General features: G+C 37.5%; 1 protein-coding gene across 8 annotated transcripts in view; it reads right to left on the bottom strand.

Annotated features, from left to right (window-relative positions):
• ALMS1 (ALMS1 centrosome and basal body associated protein) overlaps positions 1-22,811 on the bottom strand; it is a 234,137-nt gene that overhangs the window by 114,227 nt on the left and 97,099 nt on the right. For all 8 annotated transcript variants that reach the window (XM_033175100.1, XM_033175107.1, XM_033175106.1 and 5 more), the window contains one exon: positions 20,216-22,080. In XM_033175100.1, the coding sequence (XP_033030991.1) occupies positions 20,216-22,080 (1,865 nt within the window). The remainder of the gene's footprint in view (positions 1-20,215; positions 22,081-22,811) is intronic.

Genomic DNA, 22,811 nt, shown 5'->3' with positions numbered 1-22,811 from the left:
GACTCGATCAACTGGAAGAAAGAGTATCAGCGATTGAGGATCAAATGAATGAAATGAAGCGAGAAGAGAAACCAAAAGAAAAAAGAAGAAAAAGAAATGAACAAAGCCTGCAAGAAGTATGGGATTATGTAAAAAGACCAAATCTACGTCTGATTGGGGTGCCTGAAAGTGAGGGGGAAAATGGAACCAAGTTGGAAAACACTCTTCAGGATATCATCAGGAGAACTTCCCCAACCTAGTAGGGCAGGCCAACATTCAAATTCAGGAAATACAGAGAACGCCACAAAGATACTCCTCCAGAAGAGCAACTCCAACCACATAATTGCCAGATTCACCAAAGCTGAAATGAAGGAAAAAATCTTAAGGGCAGCCAGAGAGAAAGGTCGGGTTACCCACAAAGGGAAGCCCATCAGACTAACAGCAGATCTCTCGGCAGAAACTCTACAAGCCAGAAGAGAGTGGGGGCCAATATTCAACGTTCTTAAAGAAAAGAATTTTCAACCCAGAATTTCATATCCAGCCAAACTAAGTTTCATAAGTGAAGGAGAAATAAAATCCTTTACAGATAAGCAAATGCTTAGAGATTTTGTCACCACCAGGCCTGCCTTACAAGAGACCCTGAAGGAAGCCCTAAACATGGAAAGGAACAACCGGTACCAGCCATTGCAAAAACATGCCAAAATGTAAAGACCATCGAGGCTAGGAAGAAACTGCATCAACTAACGAGCAAAATAACCAGTTAATATCATAATGACAGGATCAAGTTCACACATAACAATATTAACCTTAAATGTAAATGGACTAAATGCTCCAATTAAAAGACACAGACTGGCAAACTGGATAAAGAGTCAAGACCCATCAGTCTGCTGTATTCAGGAGACCCATCTCACATGCAGAGACATACATAGGCTCAAAATAAAGGGATGGAGGAAGATCTACCAAGCAAATGGAGAACAAAAAAAAGCAGGGGTTGCAATCCTACTCTCTGATAAAACAGACTTTAAACCATCAAAGATCAAAAGAGACAAAGAAGGCCATTACATAATGGTAAAGGGATCAATTCAACAGGAAGAGCTAACTATCCTAAATATATATGCACCCAATACAGGAGCACCCAGATTCATAAAGCAAGTCTTAGAGACCTACAAAGAGACTTAGACTCCCATACAATAATAATGGGAGACTTCAACACTCCACTGTCAACATTAGACAGATCAACGAGACAGAAAGTTAACAAGGATATCCAGGAATTGAACTCATCTCTGCACCAAGTGGACCTAATAGACATCTATAGAACTCTCCACCCCAAATCAACAGAATATACATTCTTCTCAGCACCACATCACACTTATTCCAAAATTGACCACATAATTGGAAGTAAAGCACTCCTCAGCAAATGTAAAAGAACAGAAATTATAACAGACTGTCTCTCAGACCACAGTGCAATCAAACTAGAACTCAGGACTAAGAAACTCAATCAAAACCTCTCAACTACATGGAAACTGAACAACCTGCTCCTGAATGACTACTGGGTACATAACGAAATGAAAGCAGAAATAAAGATGTTCTTTGAAACCAATGAGAACAAAGTTACAACATACCAGAATCTCTGGGACACATTTAAAGCAGTGCGTAGAGGGAAATTTATAGCACTAAATGCCCACAAGAGAAAGCAGGAAAGATCTAAAATGGACACTCTAACATCACAATTAAACGAACTAGAGAAGCAAGAGCAAACACATTCAAAAGCTAGCAGAAGGCAAGAAATAACTAAGATCAGAGCAGAACTGAAGGAGATAGAGACACAAAAAACCCTCCAAAAAATCAATGAATCCAGGAGTTGGTTTTTTGAAAAGATCAACAAAATTGACAGACCGCTAGCAAGACTAATAAAGAAGAAAAGAGAGAGGAATCAAATAGACGCAATAAAAAATGATAAAGGGGATATCACCACCGACCCCACAGAAATACAAACAACCATCAGAGAATACTATAAATGCCTCTACGCAAATCAACTAGAAAATCTAGAAGAAATGGATAATTTCCTGGACACTTACACTCTCCCAAGACTGAACCAGGAAGAAGTTGAATCTGTGAATAGACCAATAGCAGGCTCTGAAATTGAGGCAACAATTAATAGCCTACCCACCAAAAAAAGTCCAGGACCAGATGGATTCACAGCTGAATTCTACCAGAGGTACAAGGAGGAGCTGGTACCATTCCTTCTGAAACTATTCCAATCAATAGAAAAAGAGGGAATCCTCCCTAACTCATTTTATGAGGCCAACATCATCCTGATACCAAAGCCTGGCAGAGACACAACAAAAAAAGAGAATTTTAGACCAATATCCCTGATCAACATCGATGCAAAAATTCTCAATAAAATACTGGCAAACCGGATTCAGCAGCACATCAAAAAGCTTATCCACCATGATCAAGTGGGCTTCATCCCTGGGATGCAAGGCTGGTTCAACATTCGCAAATCAATAAACGTAATCCAGCATATAAACAGAACCAAAGACAAGAACCACATGATTATCTCAATAGATGCAGAAAAGGCTTTTGACAAAATTCAACAGCCCTTTATGCTAAAAACGCTCAATAAATTCGGTATTGATGGAACGTACCTCAAAATAATAAGAGCTACTTATGACAAACCCACAGCCAATATCATACTGAATGGGCAAAAACTGGAAAAATCCCTTTGAAAACTGGCACAAGACAGGGATGCCCTCTCTCACCACTCCTATTCAACATAGTGTTGGAAGGTCTGGCTAGGGCAATCAGGCAAGAGAAAGAAATCAAGGGTATCCAGTTAGGAAAAGAAGAAGTCAATTGTCCCTGTTTGCAGATGACATGATTGTATATTTAGAAAACCCCATCGTCTCAGCCCAAAATCTCCTTAAGCTGATAAGCAACTTCAGCAAAGTCTCAGGATACAAAATTATGTGCAAAAATCACAAGCATTCTTATACACCAGTAACAGACAAGCAGAGAGCCAATCAGGAATGAACTTCCATTCACAATTGCTTCAAAGAGAATCAAATACCTAGGAATCCAGCTTACAAGGGATGTAAAGGACCTCTTCAAGGAGAACTACAAACCACTGCTCAGTGAAATCAAAGAGGACACAAACAAATGGAAGAACATACCATGCTCATGGATAGGAAGAATCAATATTGTAAAAATGGCCATACTGCCCAAGGTTATTTATAGATTCAATGCCATCCCCATCAAGCTACCAATGACTTTCTTCACAGAATTGGAAAAAACTGCTTTAAAGTTCATATGGAACCAAAAAAGAGCCCGCATTGCCAAGACAATCCTAAGTCAAAAGGACAAAGCTGGAGGCGTCACGCTACCTGACTTCAAACTATACTACAAGGCTACAGTAACCAAAACAGCATGGTACTGGTACCAAAACAGAGATATAGACAATGGAACAGAACAGAGTCCTCAGAAATAATACCACACATCTACAGCCATCTGATCTTTGACAAACCTGAGAGAAACAAGAAATGGGGAAAGGATTCCCTATTTAATAAATGGTGGCTGGGAAAATTGGCTAGCCATAAGTAGAAAGCTGAAACTGGATCCTTTCCTTACCCTTATACGAAGATTAATTCAAGATGGGTTAGAGACTTAAATGTTAGACCTAATACCATAAAAACCCTAGAAGAAAATCTAGGTAGTACCATTCAGGACATAGGCATGGGGAAGGACTTCATGTCTAAAACACCAAAAGCAACAGCAGCAAAAGCCAAAATCGACACATGGGATCTCATTAAACTAAAGAGCTTTTGCACAGCAAAAGAAACTACCATCAGAGTGAACAGGCAACCTACAGAATGGGAGAAAATTTTTGCAACCTACTCATCTGACAAAGGGCTAATATCCAGAATCTACAAAGAACTCAAACAAATATACAAGAAAAAAACAAACAACCCCATCAAAAAGTGGGCAAAGGATATGAACAGACATTTCTCAAAAGAAGACATTCATACAGCCAACAGACACATGAAAAAATGCTCATCATCACTGGCCATCAGAGAAATGCAAATCAAAACCACAATGAGATACCATCTCACACCAGTTAGAATGGCGATCATTAAGAAGTCAGGAAACAACAGGTGTTGGAGAGGATGTGGAGAAATAGGAACACTTTTACACTGTTGGTGGGATTGTAAACTAGTTCAACCATTATGGAAAACAGTATGGCAATTCCTCAAGGATCTAGAACTAGATGTACCATATGACCCAGCCATCCCACTACTGGGTATATACCCAAAGGATTATAAATTATTCTACTACAAAGACACATGCACACGTATGTTTATTGCGGCACTATTCACAATAGCAAAGACTTGGAATCAACCCAAATGTCCATCTGTGGCAGACTGGATTAGAAAATGTGGCACATATACACCACGGAATACTATGCAGCCAGCCATCAAAAAGGATGAGTTTGCGTCCTTTGTAGGGACATGGATGCAGCTGGAAACCATCATTCTTAGCAAACTATCACAAGAAGAGAAACCAAAACACCGCATGTTCTCACTCATAGGTGGGAACTGAACAATGAGATCACTTGGACTCGGGAAGGGGAACATCACTCACTGGGGCCTATCATGGGGAGGGGGGAGGAGGGAGGGATTGCATTGGGGAGTTATACATGATATAAATGATGACTTGATGGGTGCTAACGAGTTGATGGGTGCAGCACACCAACATGGCATAAGTATATATATGTAACAAACCTGCACGTTATGCACATGTACCCTAGAACTTAAAGTATAATAAAAAAAAAAAAAAAAGAATGAAAACAAGGAACTTAAACAAATTTACAAGAATAAACCCCATCAAAAAGTGAGCAAAGTATATAAACAGACACTTTTCAAAAGAAGACATTTATGCAGCCAACAAACATGAAAAAAAGCTCATCATCACTGGTCATTAGAGAAATGCAAATCAAATCCACAATGAGAAACCATCTCATGCCAGTTAGAATGGCAATCATTAAAAAGTCTGGAAACAACAGATGCTGAAAAGGATGTGGAGAAACAGGAATGCTTTTACAGTGTTGGTGGGAGTGTAAATTAGTTCAACCATTGTGGAAGGCAGTGTGGTGATTCCTCAAGGATCTAGAACTAGAAATACCATTTGATCCAGCAATCCCATAACTGGGTATATACCCCAAGGATTATAAATCATTCTACTATAAAGACACATGCACAGTATGTTTATTGCAGCACTATTCACAACAGCAAAGACTTGGAACCAATCCAAATCCCCATCAATGTTAGACTGGATAAAGAAAATGTGGCACATATACACCATGGAATACTATGCAGCCATAAAAAAGAATGCGTTCATGTCCTTTGCAGGGACATGGATGAAGCTGGAAACCATCATTCTCAGCAAACTAACACAGGGACAGAAAACCAAACACTGCATGTTCTCACTCATAAGTGGGAGTTGAGAACATATGGGCACAGGGAGGGGAACATCACACACTGGGGCCTGTCAAGGGGTGGGAGACAAGGGGAGACAGAACATTAGGAGAAATACCTAATATAGATGATGAGTTGATGGGTGCAGCAAACCACCATGACACATGTATACCTATGTAACAAACCTGCATGTTCTGCACATGCTTAAAGTATATAAAAAAGAAAGTACATGAATGTTCATAAAAGCTTTATCAGTAATAAGCATTGGAAACGATGTCCTTCAACAGGTGAATGGATAAACACACTGTATAAATTCCATATAATGGAATACTGAGCAATACAAGGAAATTACCGATACACACAAGTTGAATGGATCTCCAGGTCAGTATGCTGAGTAAGAACAGAACTCACTCAAAGTTTACATGTTATATTCCACCTATATAACATTTTGGATTCCATCTACATAACTTCTCAAAATGACAAAATTATACAGTAATCACTGGCTTTTGGGGGTTAAAGAAGGCTGGGTTGAGGGAACGGGGTGTGACTAGAAAAGGGGAGGCACAAGGGAATTCCTTCACAGTGACAGAGCACTTCTGTATCTTGATTATGATGGTGGTTACATGAAGCTATACATGCAATTAAATTTTACAGAATTATACATATATGCATTAGAATAACTGAGTGCATGCAAAAACTTGTGAAATCTGATTAACGTCTAGTCCAGTTGACTGTATTGTGCCAATATCAACTTACTGGTTTTGATAATGCATTATAATTACGTAAGACATTACCAATGGGGAAGCTGAGTGGGGACCTCCCTTGGCTATTTTTGTAACCTCTTGTGAGTCACATATTTTTCTTGTGAGTCTATATGTATTTTCAAATAACAAGTTAAAAAGAAAAAAGGTAGCAATAGATCATAACTCACTGAATAAAATAAAGATTCTGTACAGATATAAATAAACAAATAAATACGTTTGCTGAGGAATAAGATGTTTACATAATTTAAATGTATCTTTCCATAAAACACTTAATTACAAAAGGGAAAAGAGTAGCTTGTTTGGGGTATTAAGGCGCCTAAGAGCTTTCATGCCTACTGTGGGATGAAAACGTACCTAACAGCCACAACCTTATTGAGTTTTAAAATGATAAAGGCACCTAACAGTCACAACCTTATTGAGTAAAGGTACCTAACAGTCACAACCTTATTGAGTTTTAAACTGATAACTGTCAACAAGAGGACAAATTAAAATTGCATGACACTTCATAGGATGCAATGAGTAAAATTCAACGTTACTTCTTTGATTTTCCTCGCTAAGATAACTAACCTGAATGCAATCATGAGGAAACATCAGAGAAACCAAATTGAGGGACATTCCACAAAACAACTGGATTGTAATCTTCAGAAGTGTCAACATCATGAAAGTTAAGAAAAGACTAAAGAATTGTTCCAGACTAAAAGAAATGGAAGATACACGATAACTAAATGCAACAGATGATTCTGAACTGTTTCCTTTTGTTATAAAAGACATTACTGGGAGAACTGGAGAAATCTAAATGTCTGTAATGCACTAGTATGAATTTCCTAATTCTCATGGCTTTATTATGGTAATACAGGAGAATGTCCTTTTATAGGAAATGAGAATATATTACACGAAAGTGATTGTGCCGCAGGTCAACAACTTATTCCCAAATAACTAAGGAGAAAGAGAAGTTCCTTGTGCCATATTTACCTTTTCTATAACTTCGTGATTGTTCCCCTCCCCACAAAATACTCCAAAGAAGATCTCAAGGAGAAATAGAAAATACACAAACATAACTGGAAATACATGCTGTTTTCAAATGCTGATTAAACAAGCAGATAAAAATTCAGTAAAGACCATTTCAACAATACAGTTGATCAACTGGACGAATGTAATTCACTACATCAATAGAAAAAAGGAGAAAACATGTATGATCATATCCATAGAGCAGGAAAAACATTTGAAAAATTAAATACCCATTCATGATAAAACTCACAGCAAACTTAGAAAACATCCTCAACCTGGTAAAAGGCATCCATTAAAAATCTACAAGTAATATTAAACTTAATGATGAAACACTAAATCTACTCTTCTACCCTCCAAGAATAGGGAACAGGGCAAGATGTCTGCTTTTACTGCCTTTTTTTGGTATCATATTCAATGTTCTAGCCAGCGCATTAGGCAAGAAAAAGAAATAAAAGGCACAAGAATTGCAAAGGAAGGAGTAAAACTGCTCTGTTCCCTGTACGAAGAATAGATTATACCTGAGGATCCCAGTAAATTTAAACAAGAAACTCTTGAAATCTTAGGAGGAGTTACTGAACATAAAACAGAGAACAAATAGATATATTTCAACCACTGGAACTTTTGCCTTGCATAAATTCTCTACTGCACTCATTGCCCTAAAACATCCCACAGTAGGCATGAAAGCTCTGACCCAAAGAATAACAAATTAAAATTAAAATTAACTTGTTGGGACCTACGAAGTGGCATGACAACAGTATTTCTATATGTAAGCAATGAACAATAAGAAAACTTAAATCTGAAAATACTATATACCATAGTATATTAACTACTTAGGAATATATTTAGTAAAAGATGTGTAAAATCTCCACACTGAAAATTACAATATGTTACTGGGAGACATTAAAGATGACTTAAGTGGGGAATAAAAACCTCACCATGTTCATGCATAGGAAGACTGAAAATTCAAATGTCAATCTACAAAATTGATCTACAGATTCCATACAATCCCAAACAAAATCCCAGTACGTTTATTCTAAAATTTGTATGAAAATGCAAAGGACTTGAAATAGCAAAAATAATTTTGAAAAGAAAAACAAGGTTGGAGGACATAACCTGACTTCAAGACTTACTATAAAGCTACAGTAAACAAGACATTGTGGTACTGGTGTAAAGATAAATAAAAAGAACAAAGAAACAGAGTAGAAACTCTAAAATCTACACATATAAGGCCAACTAATTTAGACCAAGGTTCCAACTAAATTCAATAAGGAAATAATCATTTTTGAAAAGTGGTGCTAGAATATTCCTAGGGAAGAAAATGATCCTCAACTGTATAACTTACACCACAAACGAAAATTTGGAAATAGATCACAGACTGGAACACAAAGTTAAAACCATAACATTTCTACATGAAAACACAGGAGAAAACTTTTACAACACTTGATTAGGCAACATTTTCTTAATCAGGACACAAAAAAGTAATAATCATTAAAAAAAAAATTACCAAAGTGAATTTCATCAAAATTAAAGCTTTCTGTTCCCCAAAGACACCATTAAGAAAATGAAAATCACACCAGACTATGAGAAAATATTCACAATACACAGAGGATTTGTATCTGGATTATAAAATTTCCTATAATACTGAGATAAATAATCCAATAGACAAAAGTGAACAGATACTTCATAAATAAAAACGTGCAAATGGGCAAGAGGCACAGAAAAGATGCTCAGCATCATTAGTCATCACAGAAATACGAATTAAAATTACAATACCATACTGTTTCATACTCACATTTAGAATGACTGAAATGAAAAATAACTGGAAATACCCAGTGTTGGCAAGGATGTGGAATAACTGAAACTCACATATGCAGTTAATGTGAACAAAAAACAGTACAAGTGGTTCCAGTTCCAGGTTAGCATATCTAATCCTAGATGAGATGAGCTATAAAACCTAGATAGACTACATGGAGCAGCTACTGGAAGACTCTGGAAAATAACAGAAGCAGGCAGACTGAAGATCATAAAATTTGAAATATCAACAAAATGGTAATGAGTTTGCCATCATTTTCGTTTCCTCTGTCGTTCCTTGGCCTGAACTCAACATAGCCTGAAACCTAAAAGTGGATATTAGCATAGACAGAAAGACTTCATGGCAAAGGCTTTTAGTTCAGGCTTCAGGAGTGAAAGAAGGGTCTCCCAATACTCTATACAGAATCCCCTTTTCCCTTATCTCTGTATATTAGTCATAGCATGCCAGTAATCTCATGGTGGCAATGGTACAAGCAGTAACAGAGGCTGGCAGGAGCCTAAAGTTCTGAGGGAGGGAAACCTTCAGCTTACACCAAAGGAAATGTGGTCTCAAGAGTGACCATACCTCGTTGGTTTTTTCTCCTTCTGTCCTGTGTCACTTGGCCCTGACACAAGGTAGTCACAGAAAGTACATAGAAAAGGGATAAAAGTACCTAGAAAAGGGTCACTAGGCATACACATGGAGGACAGATCAGAACAGCACTGCAAAGCCTTGGAAAACTGAATGGACTTGGAACAACAACATACAGAAGGCTGGCTGGAATTTTTAACCTGAAACCAGTTGGGTCATTGTCTGTTAAAACAAAAACATCAACTTTCTCTATAGCATTTAAACAAGACTGGTCATTTCATAAAACGTCATTATGAAACACAATCCAAAATTATTCATCATATTTAGAACCAGAAAAATCTCAGCTCACATGGTGTCTCAGTCTGTTTGCATTGCTATTAAGGAATACTTGAGTATTCTTAATACTTAATACTGGTTAATTTACCAGGTAAAAAGGTTTATTTGGCTCACAGTTCTGAAGGCTGTGTAAGAAGCATGGGACCAGCATCTGCTTCTGGCGAGGAACTCAGGAAGCTTCCAATCACAGCAGAAGTGGAAGGGGAGAGCCCACATCACATGGCAAGAGAAAAGAAGTGGAAGGTGGGGAGGAGGGGAGTCATTATTTTTTAAACAACCAGCTCTTGGGTGAACTACGAGCAGAATTCACTCATTACCACAGGGAGGTCACTGAGCCATTCATGAGGGATCTGTTCCCATAACCCAAACATCTCTCTTTAGGTCCAACCTCTAATATTGGGGATCAAATTTCAATGTGAGACTTTGAAGAGACAAATATCAAAACTAAATCACATGGGAACAGACACCAAGGCTAGGCTAAAAGAGATATCAGAATTCCCTGACAAAAACTATAAAACAGCAGAAATAAATGAAATGAAAAAAATACAAAAGATCAATGAAACAAAAAGCTGGCTTTTTGAAAAGTTAAACAAAACCAACAAACCGTTAGCCAGACTAAAAAAAAAAAAGAGAGAAAATCCAAATAAAATAAAATCAGAAATGAAAAAGGAGACATCACAACCAATACTGCAGAAATCCAAAGGATCACTAATGGCCACTATGAGCAACTATATGCCAATAAATTGGAAAATCTAGAAGAAATGGACATATTCCTAGATACATGCAACCTATCATGATTGAACCAGGAATAAATCCAAAACCTGAACAGACCAATAGCAAGTGACAAGATTGAAGCCATAATAAAAATTCTGCCCACAAAGAAAAATCCAGGACCTGATGGCTCTTCTGCTTAAATATATCAAACATTTAGAGAAGAACTCATAGCAATCTAACTCAAACTATTCTGAAAAATAGAGAAGGAGGAAAATACTTCCAAACTCATTCTACAAGGCCAGTATTACCCTGATACCAAAACCAGACAAAGACCCACCAAAAGAAGAAAACTACAGGCCAATCTCCCTCATGAATATTGATGCAAAAATCCTCAACAAAATACTAGCAAGCCAAATGCAACACCACATTAGAAAGATTATTCACCATGATCAAGTGGGATTTATACAGGGATGTTAAGCATGGTTCAACATATGTAAATCAATCAACGTGATACAACATACCAACACAATGAAGGACAAAAACCACATGATCATTCCAACTGGTGCTGAAAAAACATTTCTTAAAATTCAACATCTCTTCATGATTAAAAACCATCAAAAAACTGCATACTGAGAACACATATTCAACATAATAAAAGCCGTATATGACAGACCCACAGCTAGTATCATACTGAATGGGGAAGAAACTGAAAGCCTTTCCTCTAAGGTGTGGAACATGACAAGGATGCCTACTTTCAAAACTGTTATTCAGCATAGCACTGGAAGTCCTAGCTCAAGCAATCAGACAAGAGAAAGACAGAAATGGCATCCAGATTGGAAAGGAAGAAGTCAGATTATCCTTGTTTGCAGATGATACAATCTTATATTTGAAAAAACCTAGAGCCTCCACACAAACTATTCGAATTGACAAATTCAGTAAAGTTGCAGGATACAAAATCAACATACAAAAATCAGTTAGCATTTCTATATGTCAACAGTGAATAATGTGAAAAAGAAATTTAAAAAGTAATCGCATTTACAATAGCCACACATAAAATCAAATACCTAGCAATTAACCAAAGAAGTGAAAGATCTCTATAAAGGAAACTATAAAACATTGATGAAAACAATTGAAGAGGATACCAAAAAATGGAAAAATATTCCATGTTCATGAATTAGAAGAATCAATATTGTTAAAATGTCCATAATATCCAAAGCAATTGGGTATTCCACTGAATCTGTATTCAATGCAATCCCTCAAAATACCAATGACATGCTTCACAGAAATAGAAAAAAAATCCTAAAATTTATATGGACCACAAAAGACCCAGCATAGACAAAGTTATCCTAAGCATAAAGAATGAAACTGGAGGAATCACAATATCTAACTTCAAATTACACTACAGTGCTAAAATAACCAAAACATCATGGTACTAGTTTAAAAACAGACACATAAGACAATGAAACAGAACCAGAAAACGCAGAAACAAATCCACACACCTACGGTGAACTAATTTTTGACAAAAGTGCCAAGAACATACACTGGGGAAAAGACGGTCTCTTCAACAAATGGTGCTGGGAAAAACTGGTATTTACATGAAGAAGAATGAAGCTAGACCTCTATCTTTCTCCATATACAAAAACCAAATCAAAATGGATTAAAAACTTAAACCTAAGACCTCAAACCATGAAACTACTACAGAAAAACATCAGGGAAAATCTTTAGGATACTGGTCTGGGCAAAAATTTCTTGAGCAATACCCCACAAGCACAGGCAACCAAAGTGAAAATGGACAAATGGGATCACATCAAATTAAAAAGCTTCTTTACAGCAAAGGATACAATCAATAAAGTGAAGAGACAACCTACAGAATGGGAGAAAATATCTGCAAACTACCCATCTCACAACAGATTAATAACCAGAATATATAAAGAGCTCAAACAATTCCACAGGAAAAAATCTAATAATCCGATCAAAACACTAAACCTAAAAACTACAATGAGATATCGTCTCACCCCAGTTAAAATGGCTTATATCAAAAAGACAGGCAATAACAAATGCTGGCGAAGACGTGGAGAAAAGGGAACCAACCCTTGTATACTATTGCTTGGAATGTAAATTAGTGCAATCACTAAGGAGAATAGTTTGGGGGTTCCTTAAAATAACTAAAAACTGAGCTGCAATATGATCCAGCAATCCCACTCCTGAGTATATACCCAAAAGAAAGGAAATCAGTATATGGAAGACGGATTTTGCTACTCAAAAGCAATCTACAGATTCAATGCAATGCCATGTTTGTTGCAGCACTGTTCATGGTAAGCTAAGATTCGGAAGTAGCCTATGTGTCCATCAACAGATGGATAAGAAAATGTGGTACATATACACAGTGGAGTACTATTCAGACATAGAAAACGATGAAATCCAGTCATTTACAACAATATGGATGGAACTAGAGATCATTATGTTAAATGGAATAAGCCAGGCACAAACAGACAAACACTGCATGTTCTCACTTATTTGTGGGATCTAAAAATCCAAACAATTGAAGTCATGGACACAGAGAGTAGAATGATGGTTACCAGAGGCTGAGAAGGGTAGTGAGGGGTTTAGGGAGAGATGGGAATGGTTAATGGGCGCGCACACACACACACACACACACACACACACACACACATAGAAACAGTGAATAAGACCTACTATATCAGGTTACTATAGTCAATAATAATCGTACATTTTAAAATTACTTAAGAGAGTGTAAGTGGATTGTTTGCAACTCAACGGATAAATGCTTGAGGGGATGGATACCCCATTCTTCACAATGTGCTTATTTCACACTGCATGCCTGTATCAAAACATCTCATGTACCCCATAAACATATACACCGAAAAAAAAATTTCTACAGCTATCCCAATCTTTAGCAATTACCACCCAGAGCAGTTAGCAGCCACCAACATCGAAGTAAGACCGCCACCAGCAAAAAGTAACTCACTGAAGGTCCAAATAATTGTTAGCATTTTTAAAAAATAAAGAAATTTTAAATTAAGGTATGTATTTTTTTTTTTAGACATAACACTATTATACACTTAATAGAATACAGTATAGTGTAAACATAACTTGTATATGCACTGGGAAAACCAAAAATTCATGTGACCGGCTTTATTGCAGTGGTCTGTAACTGAACCTGCAATATATCTGAGGTATGCCTGTAAACCTATAGGCTTAAAAAAACTCAGCAAACCCCAAACAAGAGGTACCAAAGAAATCTATACCAACAAAAAGAAGACATTAACATTAAAAAGACACATACACACACTTGTACAGCAGCACAATTTGCAACTGCAAAGACATAAAAACCTAAGTGCTCATCAACCAATGAGTAAAGAAAATGTGGTATATATATACATTGAATGAATACCATGGAATACTACTCAGCCATAAAAATGAATGAAATAATGTCTTTTGCAGTAACTTGGATGGAGCTGGAGGCTGTTATTCTAAGTGAAGTAACTCAGGAATGGAAAACCAAATATTGTATGTTCTCACTTATAAGTGGCAGCTAAGCTGTGAAGACACAAAGGCATAAGAATGATATAACAGACTTTGGGGACTACATGGGGAGGTTGGGAGGAGGTTGAGGGATAAAATACTATATATTGGATACAGTGTGTATACTACTGTGGTGATGGGTGCACTAAAATCTCAGAAATCACCACTAAAGAACTTACCCATGTAACCAAAAACCACGTTTACCCCAAAAACTATTGAAATAAAAATTTAAAAATTAAAAAAAAGAAGAAACCCATATCTAGAAACATAATCAATGTGCTGGAAAATGAAAAGAATCAGAGAAAAATGATACATTGTTCTTACATAGAGAACAATGACTCAAATGACTATGAATTTTTCATCAGAAACCGTGGAATCCAGAAGGAAGTAGCATATTTTTTAAGTGCTGAAAGAAAAGTACTGCAACCCAATCACATGATCCATTTAAAAATCAATTAACTGGACTTGATCAAAAGGAAACACCTTTGTTCTTTGAACGACTTTGTTAAGAGGATAAGAAGACAAGTTACACACTGTGGAGATATTTGCAAATAACATATCCAGAAAAGACTTGTATCCAGAATATATTAAGAACTCTCAAAACTCACCAATAAGAAAGCAAACAACCCTATTTAAAAAGCACTTCACCAAAGAGGATGGTAAATAACCTCTTGAAAAGGTGTTCATAATAATTAGCCATTAAGGAAGGACATGCAAATTAAAACTATGTTGAGATACCACTGTACAACTATAAAAATTGCTAAAATATATTGACAATTTACACATTGGTGAGGATGTGGAGTAACTAGAATGCTCACCCATTGCTAGAAGGAATGCAAAATGATACAGACACTCTGAAAAACTAGTATTAGTTTAGCTCCGAATAATTCTTACAAAGTTAAATATACACCTATAACATATAACTCAGGAATCCTCTTCCTTAGTATTTACCGTAGAGAAACAAAAACCTGTATATAAATGTTTACAGCAGTTCTAATTTTAATGGTCCCAAACTAGAAACAACTCAAATATCCTTCAATGAGTGAATGGATAAACAAACTGTGGTAATCTGTACAATGGAATTACAATAAAATATTGTTGCTTTTAATACAGCAATAAAAAAGCACTACTGATCTACACAAGATGAGCCAAATGTATTTTGCAAAGTAAAAAAATCAGATCCAAACGTCTGTTACATGTTTTATGATTCCATTTGTGTAACAGTCTAGAAAGGTAAAACTCTAGGGAAGAAAACAGACCAGGGGCTGCCGGGGGTGAGTGAGGGGTCAGGGGAAAGACTGTCTCCAAAGGAACAGCATGGGGGAGTTTTGGGATTGATGGAACTGCTCATATGAAACTATAGCAATGGATAGAATTGTAAAGTACAGAAAGTGAAGTTTAGAAGTACATAAATTTTTAAAGGTCAACCAGGATATGAGGCAAAGATGGAACGCAGAATGTGACTAACGAATCTAACTATATTATAAATGAATCATGTACTCATACTGAAGAGTATGGGGCAGGGAGATGCTGACTTAAGAAACTTTAGCAAACAGCATTTTTGTCTAGATATTTTAATGATAAATTCAAAACTGCAGACACACACTGTACTCTGGTTGCAGAATTTGTTTTTCATGTGGGTATGGGTTATGAATTCTGAAACTACTTTATTTATATACTAGGGTAAATATATTGTAGATAATGAGAGCCAGTTTCATCGCTATTAGAGACAGAAGTTACAAAAAAAGGGGAAAGGCTAGAATCAACTCTGTGGATCCGTACTGGAGTCAGAGGTATCAATACGGACACATGATTTAAAACACACACACACATTAAAAGATACAGATATGAGTATACACATAAGTTAACATATCTACCTATATTTCTTAGCTTTATTCACTGAGAAAGGCTAAACACAGCAACATCCCACCAGCAGTGAGCATGCCAGGTACTTACATTTTGTTTTCTAAATACTATTCTTCTTCCTCCCTTCAAAAATAAGAGGGTTTTTTGGCTGGGCACGGTGGCTCACATCTGTAAATCCCCGCATTTTGGGAGGCCGAGACGGGCAGATCACCTGATTTCAGGGGTTCAAGACCAGCCTGGCCAACATGGTGAAACTCCATCTCTACTAAAAATACAGAAAATTAGCTGGGCATGGTGGCACGGACCTGTAATCCCAGCTACTCTGGAGGCTGAGGCAGGTGAATTGCTTGAATCTGGGAGGTGGAGGTTGCAGCGAGCCAAGATCACACCACTGCACTCCAGCCTGGGTGACAGAGCAAGACTCCACCTCAAAAAGGAAAAAAAAGAAAAAAAAAACCCGAGGGTTTTTTAATGAAACAGCTGATTCCAGGTCTGAGGCAGGGTACAGGAGCCAACCTGAAAGTGCTCCAAATAGCTAAAAAGAGAACTTGAGCAACAAAAATCGTAATGGTAGCATTGGATTATAATCCAAATAATGAAATAAACACTCATGAGTCTACAATAATGCAAATAAATAACCTAAGGCAGAATAAATGAGGGAAGAACAATTCTCCTTACAGAAGAATTCGAATTAACAAATGTAGAAGAGATGGAAGGCATGAAAAAATTAAAACACCACAGTAATAACTGCTACAGCCAAGATCCACTCATGAATGCTAAAATTAGTACTCAAAGTTTAAGCAGAAACAGGTTATTTGCAGAGTCTAACAAAATCTCCCTCAAATGTTTAGTAGCTCCAAAGGAAAAACAGTAACTTTACAGTGGAGAATCCTAGCAGATACCACTTTAGCCAAGTGACCAAGGTTAACATCACCAGTAACATATATCAACATAATGTGCTCTCTGCTGTGACGCATTGAGAATGCATAACCCTAATCTAACCTTGAAACATCAAACAATGCTAAATTGAAGAAGCTTCTTCAAAATAACTTATTAGCACTCTTCAAAGTGTCAAGGTCATGGAAGACAAAAAAAGACTGGGAAACTGTCATAGATTGGAGGAGTCTAAGACATGACAACTAAAATGCAAGATGGAATCCTGGATTGGATCTCAAACAAAAAAGTTCATTTGTGGAAAAACCTGGTGAAATCAATGTTATATAGTTTTATACCAAGAAGAATTTCTCATTTTGATAAATATTTTATGGTTATGACATTATGGTAAGATGTTAAATGGAAGCTTCAGTAAAGGTTACATGGACAACATCCCCCAATGACACCTACCTCTTGGTATTCAGGACCCTGTGTAATTCCCAACCCTTGGGTGAGAGCTTTAGACAGTGACTCATTCCTACTGAAGAGAATGTGGCAGAGATGACACATCCAAGGGTAGGTAACAAAAAGACTGTGGCTTTTGTCTTGGGCACCCTCTCTTGCCCTCTCACTGCCTCACTAAGGGAAGCTTAGGTGTCATATTATGAGTGCCTTATAGAAGCAAAAAGCCCATGTCTCTGGCCAAAGCCATGGCCATGTGAGTGAGGCTGGAAGCACATCCTCTCAGGCAAGCCCTGTGATGAGACCACATTTGCAGCCAATACCTTGTTTGCAACCTTGTGAGACAACCTAAGCCAGAAGTACCCAAATAAGCTACATTTAGATTTCTGAACTACATAAATTTTCAGATGTTTATTAAGTTGCTACATTTCAGGGTAACACGATACACAGCAACAGATAATACAGAACCTCTCTGTGTTATTTATTTCAGCAACTCCTCTGTAAGTCTAAAATTATCTCAAAATGGAAACGTTTGAATATATTTTATGCATATATACTTTATAAATATTTTATAGACATATACTTTATAAATTTTGAGGCAGAGTCTTGCTTTGTTACCAAGCTGGAGTGCAGTGGCACAATCTCAGCTCACTGCAACCTCCGCCTCCCTGGTTCAAGCGATTCTCCTGCCTCAGCCTCCTGAGTAGCTGGGATTACAGGCGTGCGCCACCACGCCCGGCTAATTTTGTATTTTTAGTAGAGATGGGGTTTCTCCATGTTGGTCATGCTGGTCTCAAATTCTCAACCTCAGGTGATCCGCCCACCTTGGACACCAAAGTGCTGGGATTACAGGTGTGAGCCACCACGCCCAGTCCTTTATAAATATTTTATAAACTATTATATATATATTTACCTATATATATGTTTTATGCATCTGTGTGTGTGTGTGTGTGTGTGTGTGTGTGTGTAGTTTGAATTATTTATGGACTGTGGAGTTCGATAAACCTAGGTTCAAATGCCACCTCCAATGCTCAATGGCCATGTGATCTTGGGCAAAATATCTTCTCTAAGTCTCAGGTTTTTTAAATCCACAACTGAGGTAGTAATATCTATTTCTGATTATTACACTAAGTATAAGAATCCACTACAAATGTACACCCTGAGCAAACGGCATTATCGTTAGTTCATATTTATAATCATCTATTATTTTCTTCTCATTCTTAGCTTTACCTGACTTTTAAGGTATTCAGTACAATACCTTAGCATTTAACCTTCAAAGAGTTTAAAAATTGTATATGAAATCGTCAATGTTTTAACTTCTAAACTTTCTTTTTTTTTAAGTATCAATACTGACCAGCCTTGCTAACACAGCAAAACCTCATCTCTACTAAAAATACAAAAATTAGCCAGGCGTTGTGGTGCACGCCTGTGGTCCCAGCTATTCGGGTAGCTGAGGTGGGAGGATGGCTTGAACCCAGGGGGTGGAGGTTGCAGTGAACCAAGATCACATCACTGCACTCTGGTCTGGGTGACAGAGCGAGACTCTGTCTCAAAGAAAAAAATTTTTAAAGGTATCAGTACTGATCTCTATAGCACTCTACTATTTATAACACTGAAATCAGAGATTGACCTTTTCTTTTGCCCCAATCTATTATCGCAATCCCTAACTTTTAGAGCTGTAAGGGACTTTTCAGCACTCCAATCCTTTCCTTCTATGTGTGAGTGCCAAGGATATTAAATGAGTTGTCCAAGATCGTGGCTGGAAGAAGAGTTGGAATGAGGGTTCAAATTCTAGGACAGAGTACTGTGTAGGGGAACAATTCCTTACTTTGATTAAACAGAATGCATTCGAACACTCTTTATCTTGCCTACAAACATCTTTTGGCACAAGTTTCCCAGTAGGAAAATAGAGATCTCATCACCTGCTTCATAGGATCATTATGGGAACTAAGTAAGATAGCATATGTAAGTTCCTTATTGCCATGACTACTACAACATGTAGATTATGAATAAACATTTCTCTCACCCTCCTTTCCAAGCCCAGTGCTCTCCACTGTGGTACGATGCCTCTTCAACTATAAGGTAAAATACTAAACATACAGGTAGTTCTGCTTCACCATATGGTAAGAGGCTCATTAAAGTAAAACCGAATTAATGGCAAAGTGCTAAAACTGGGCTGAATAATATAAATCTAACGGACTTATGCCTGAATTGGGTTTCCTTTCCTACAATACTCTATGAGGTGGGGCATCATATCAGGAAGCACACTATGTTGACTGATGTTTTACTGGTGATGCTAATCTTCATCATTTGACTAAACTGGTATCTGCCAGGATTTTCCACTATAAAGCTACTTTCTTTGTAAACACTAAATATTTGAAGGAAGTCATGAAATGGAACCAGAGCTGGAGGAGAGAGAGAGGGAGGGAGAGGGGAAGACAGAGAGCAACCAAGCACCCACGTACATGTGTACAGCCTCCAAAGGAGATCCTCAGCATATGTCCAACATAGTAAATAAATTAGTAATTGTATCATTGGATGATCAAAGATTCCTTTCAAGGTCATTCAGTTTTTTAAAACACTTGATGTCAAGTCTTGCCAAGAGCCCTCTGAAAGTATAAATGCATTACTATCATATGTTCTCTCTTACTTAACATATTTATTCCTTGAAAGACTTCTAGTAATTAGTCAGACACAACCTCCACTCAGAGAAATCACACAGCCTTTTCCCCAAGAACCAATATCTACTTAAGTATTTGAAACATTTTATCACAAAGTCCATCCAGCTTGCTTGTTATCACAATGAGACTCACCGATCTGCAGATACTGGGGTCCCCTCTGGATTGGAATGTCCTTCGAAATCTGAAATGTTCACTTGTGTTTGCCTTGAGGTTACTATCTGGCTATTCTGAGAAGGTATGGTTTTCAAGTCCTGAATAATAGTGTTACTGTCTGGAAGAGAAGGCTGTACGACTTGGAAATCCAGTGAAGACTTAGGTCCTAGAAAACCTAAAGATTCTTGATCCTGTACTACAGGTTTACTGGTCAACAATTTGGAGGTTGGTTCCAGTGATCTCGAAGATACAGTATGTAAGTCAAAGTTAAACTCACTATTCATCCTCGCTTTAGAAGCAGCATCCAATGAATGGCATCTTTTATCTAAAGTTCCACTATCCAACTTGGAAGAAGTCTTGGGACAAAGAGTTATACGAACACAAGAAAGTGCTTTTCTATTTGAAGGAGGAGTAGATGCAGATGTTGCTAAGGTACAGTGATTTGGGGCTGACTGGGAGACCACATTATTGAACTTGGCTTCAACATTTATACTAGAAATGTGTAATTTAGGCTTATGTTGATTATTCTTTTCCACTACACAATCCTGACCTTGAGGAAGGGGAAAATGGTGTTTACTCATTTGGCCATCTATACCTGGCACTTTGCTTTGGCATTGTTCAAGAGAAATGGGAGAAGGAAGGTCTGAAGCTATAGAATCCTGACCTTGAGGAAGGGGAGAATGGTTTTCTCTCATTTGATGATCTACATGTGGGGCTTTGCACTGTTGAAAGAGTTCTCGTTGTTCAAGAAAAATGCAAGAAGGAAGGTCTGGAGCTACATAATCCTGATGTTGAGGAGAGGGAGAATGGTGTTTCCTCACATGGTCATCTGTATGTGGGGCTTTGCTCTGTTCAAAGAGCTCTCGTTGTTCAAGAAAAATGCAAGAAGGAAGATCTGGAGTTACAGTTACATTCTTCTCTTTTACTCCTAGTCTGGAACTCGATCTGCCTACTCCTAGGGTGGAACTTGGTCTGCCCATGCTAATAAGGGTATGGTTATCAGAAATTTGAATTTCCTTGACATTGCTACAATTTGCACTGGTACTGGGTTCAGAATGATTGCCTGTAAAATCTGATCTTTCTAAAGGTTTTTCTTCTTGACAAGAATGCTCAAAATCAACAGGTAATTTTTGGCTTTGCCTTCTACCTTCTGCTAAAATAGTCACTTCTTTATCTGGTGAATTACTATGCATTTTAAATGATGAAGGGGAAGAAGTTTTCTGTTTAAGATCTCTAGGAGGATTTTGTTCTTCAGTGAAATGAGAATTAAATACCCCCACAGATGCTCCAGTACACTGGCTACCTTCAGTAACACCAACCTTAACAACAGAGGAATTGGAAATGCATTTAGAATGTCGGTGAGATGAAAAAGTGATGGAGGTAGTAAACTTTTTCACGGGTTCTGGGGATGGCATTTGTGATGAAGAATGAAAATCCACTTTTTCAGGTGGCACAAAAGCAGGTTCTACTAATTCTGACAGCCAAGGGTTCATCTTTTCATGGAATGGCATTCGAAGACCTTTACTGATTTTGAATTCATCAGGTATAAAGTTTTGAAAAGGGGAATGACTTTTTAACTGCAAGGAATTCCAAACTTTCAAATGGGAGTTGTTCTGGTCTAAGGATGCAGAAAGGTTGACGTGCTTGGCTCTACATGATGATGGGCTCTGACGTCCTCTGGTCATTTCTGAGGGTTCAGCAGATCTGAAAGCACAAGAGTGGCTATCTAGTTGTGGTTGTTCAGAAGTTAGAGTCCGGAAACATCCTTTTTCATGGCTCTCAATAATAATGTGACTACATACAGCTTCTGGCTTGCATCCCATTCCACGTGGACTCTGTAAACCCTAGAAGATACAAACAAACAGGTTCTTATCTGAAGCAGTCCAAGTAGTTACATACACATTAGTTTTATACCCATGCTAAGATTAGACCATGAAGGTCATGTCATTCTTTTATAATATAACAGGACAAAGAGCACAGCAAGAAGAGATAGTTAACTACAGAATAAAAAGGCTCACAATAATTAAGACCACTCAGAGAGTTCTCCTAAAAATTTCCCACTAAATAACAAAGATTACTATTGTCCACTAGTAAGTATTCTCACCTTTCTTTTAATAATAGAAATCCCTTACTCAAATTTTTGCTAGCCACATAGCCACCAAGTGGGAGACATTTCCTGTTTTTTTCTGCAGCTAGTTGTGACCACATGACTAGGTTGAGGCCAATGGGATATGACTGAAGGCATCAAGTACAACTTCTGCTTCCTGTCCTTAAAATAAAGTTCTTGACCTGCGTGTTCTCCCAGTATCACCACCACTATCACCACTATTTTTCTCACCTGCTGAAAATGGTAATGCATGGAACAACCTTGGAAGTCATGTGTAAGGACAGTTTAGTTGTCCAGCTAGCTTGGGTCCCTGGATGACATCAAGGAACAGAGCTCACTTTCCCAACATGAACAATGACGTGAAAATAAAATTCTATCTTATTTGAGCCACTGTACGTTTAGCTATTACAGAAGCTTGACCTACATCCTAATATTTTACCCCCAAGAATAGGGGGGAAAAAAACCAAG

Source organism: Trachypithecus francoisi, unplaced genomic scaffold (genome assembly GCF_009764315.1).
Source record: "Trachypithecus francoisi isolate TF-2019V2 unplaced genomic scaffold, Tfra_2.0 Lachesis_group17, whole genome shotgun sequence".
Taxonomy (NCBI): domain Eukaryota; kingdom Metazoa; phylum Chordata; class Mammalia; order Primates; family Cercopithecidae; genus Trachypithecus; species Trachypithecus francoisi.
Note: the sequence above shows the minus strand (reverse complement) of the source record. Positions and strands in the feature narration are given on the sequence as shown.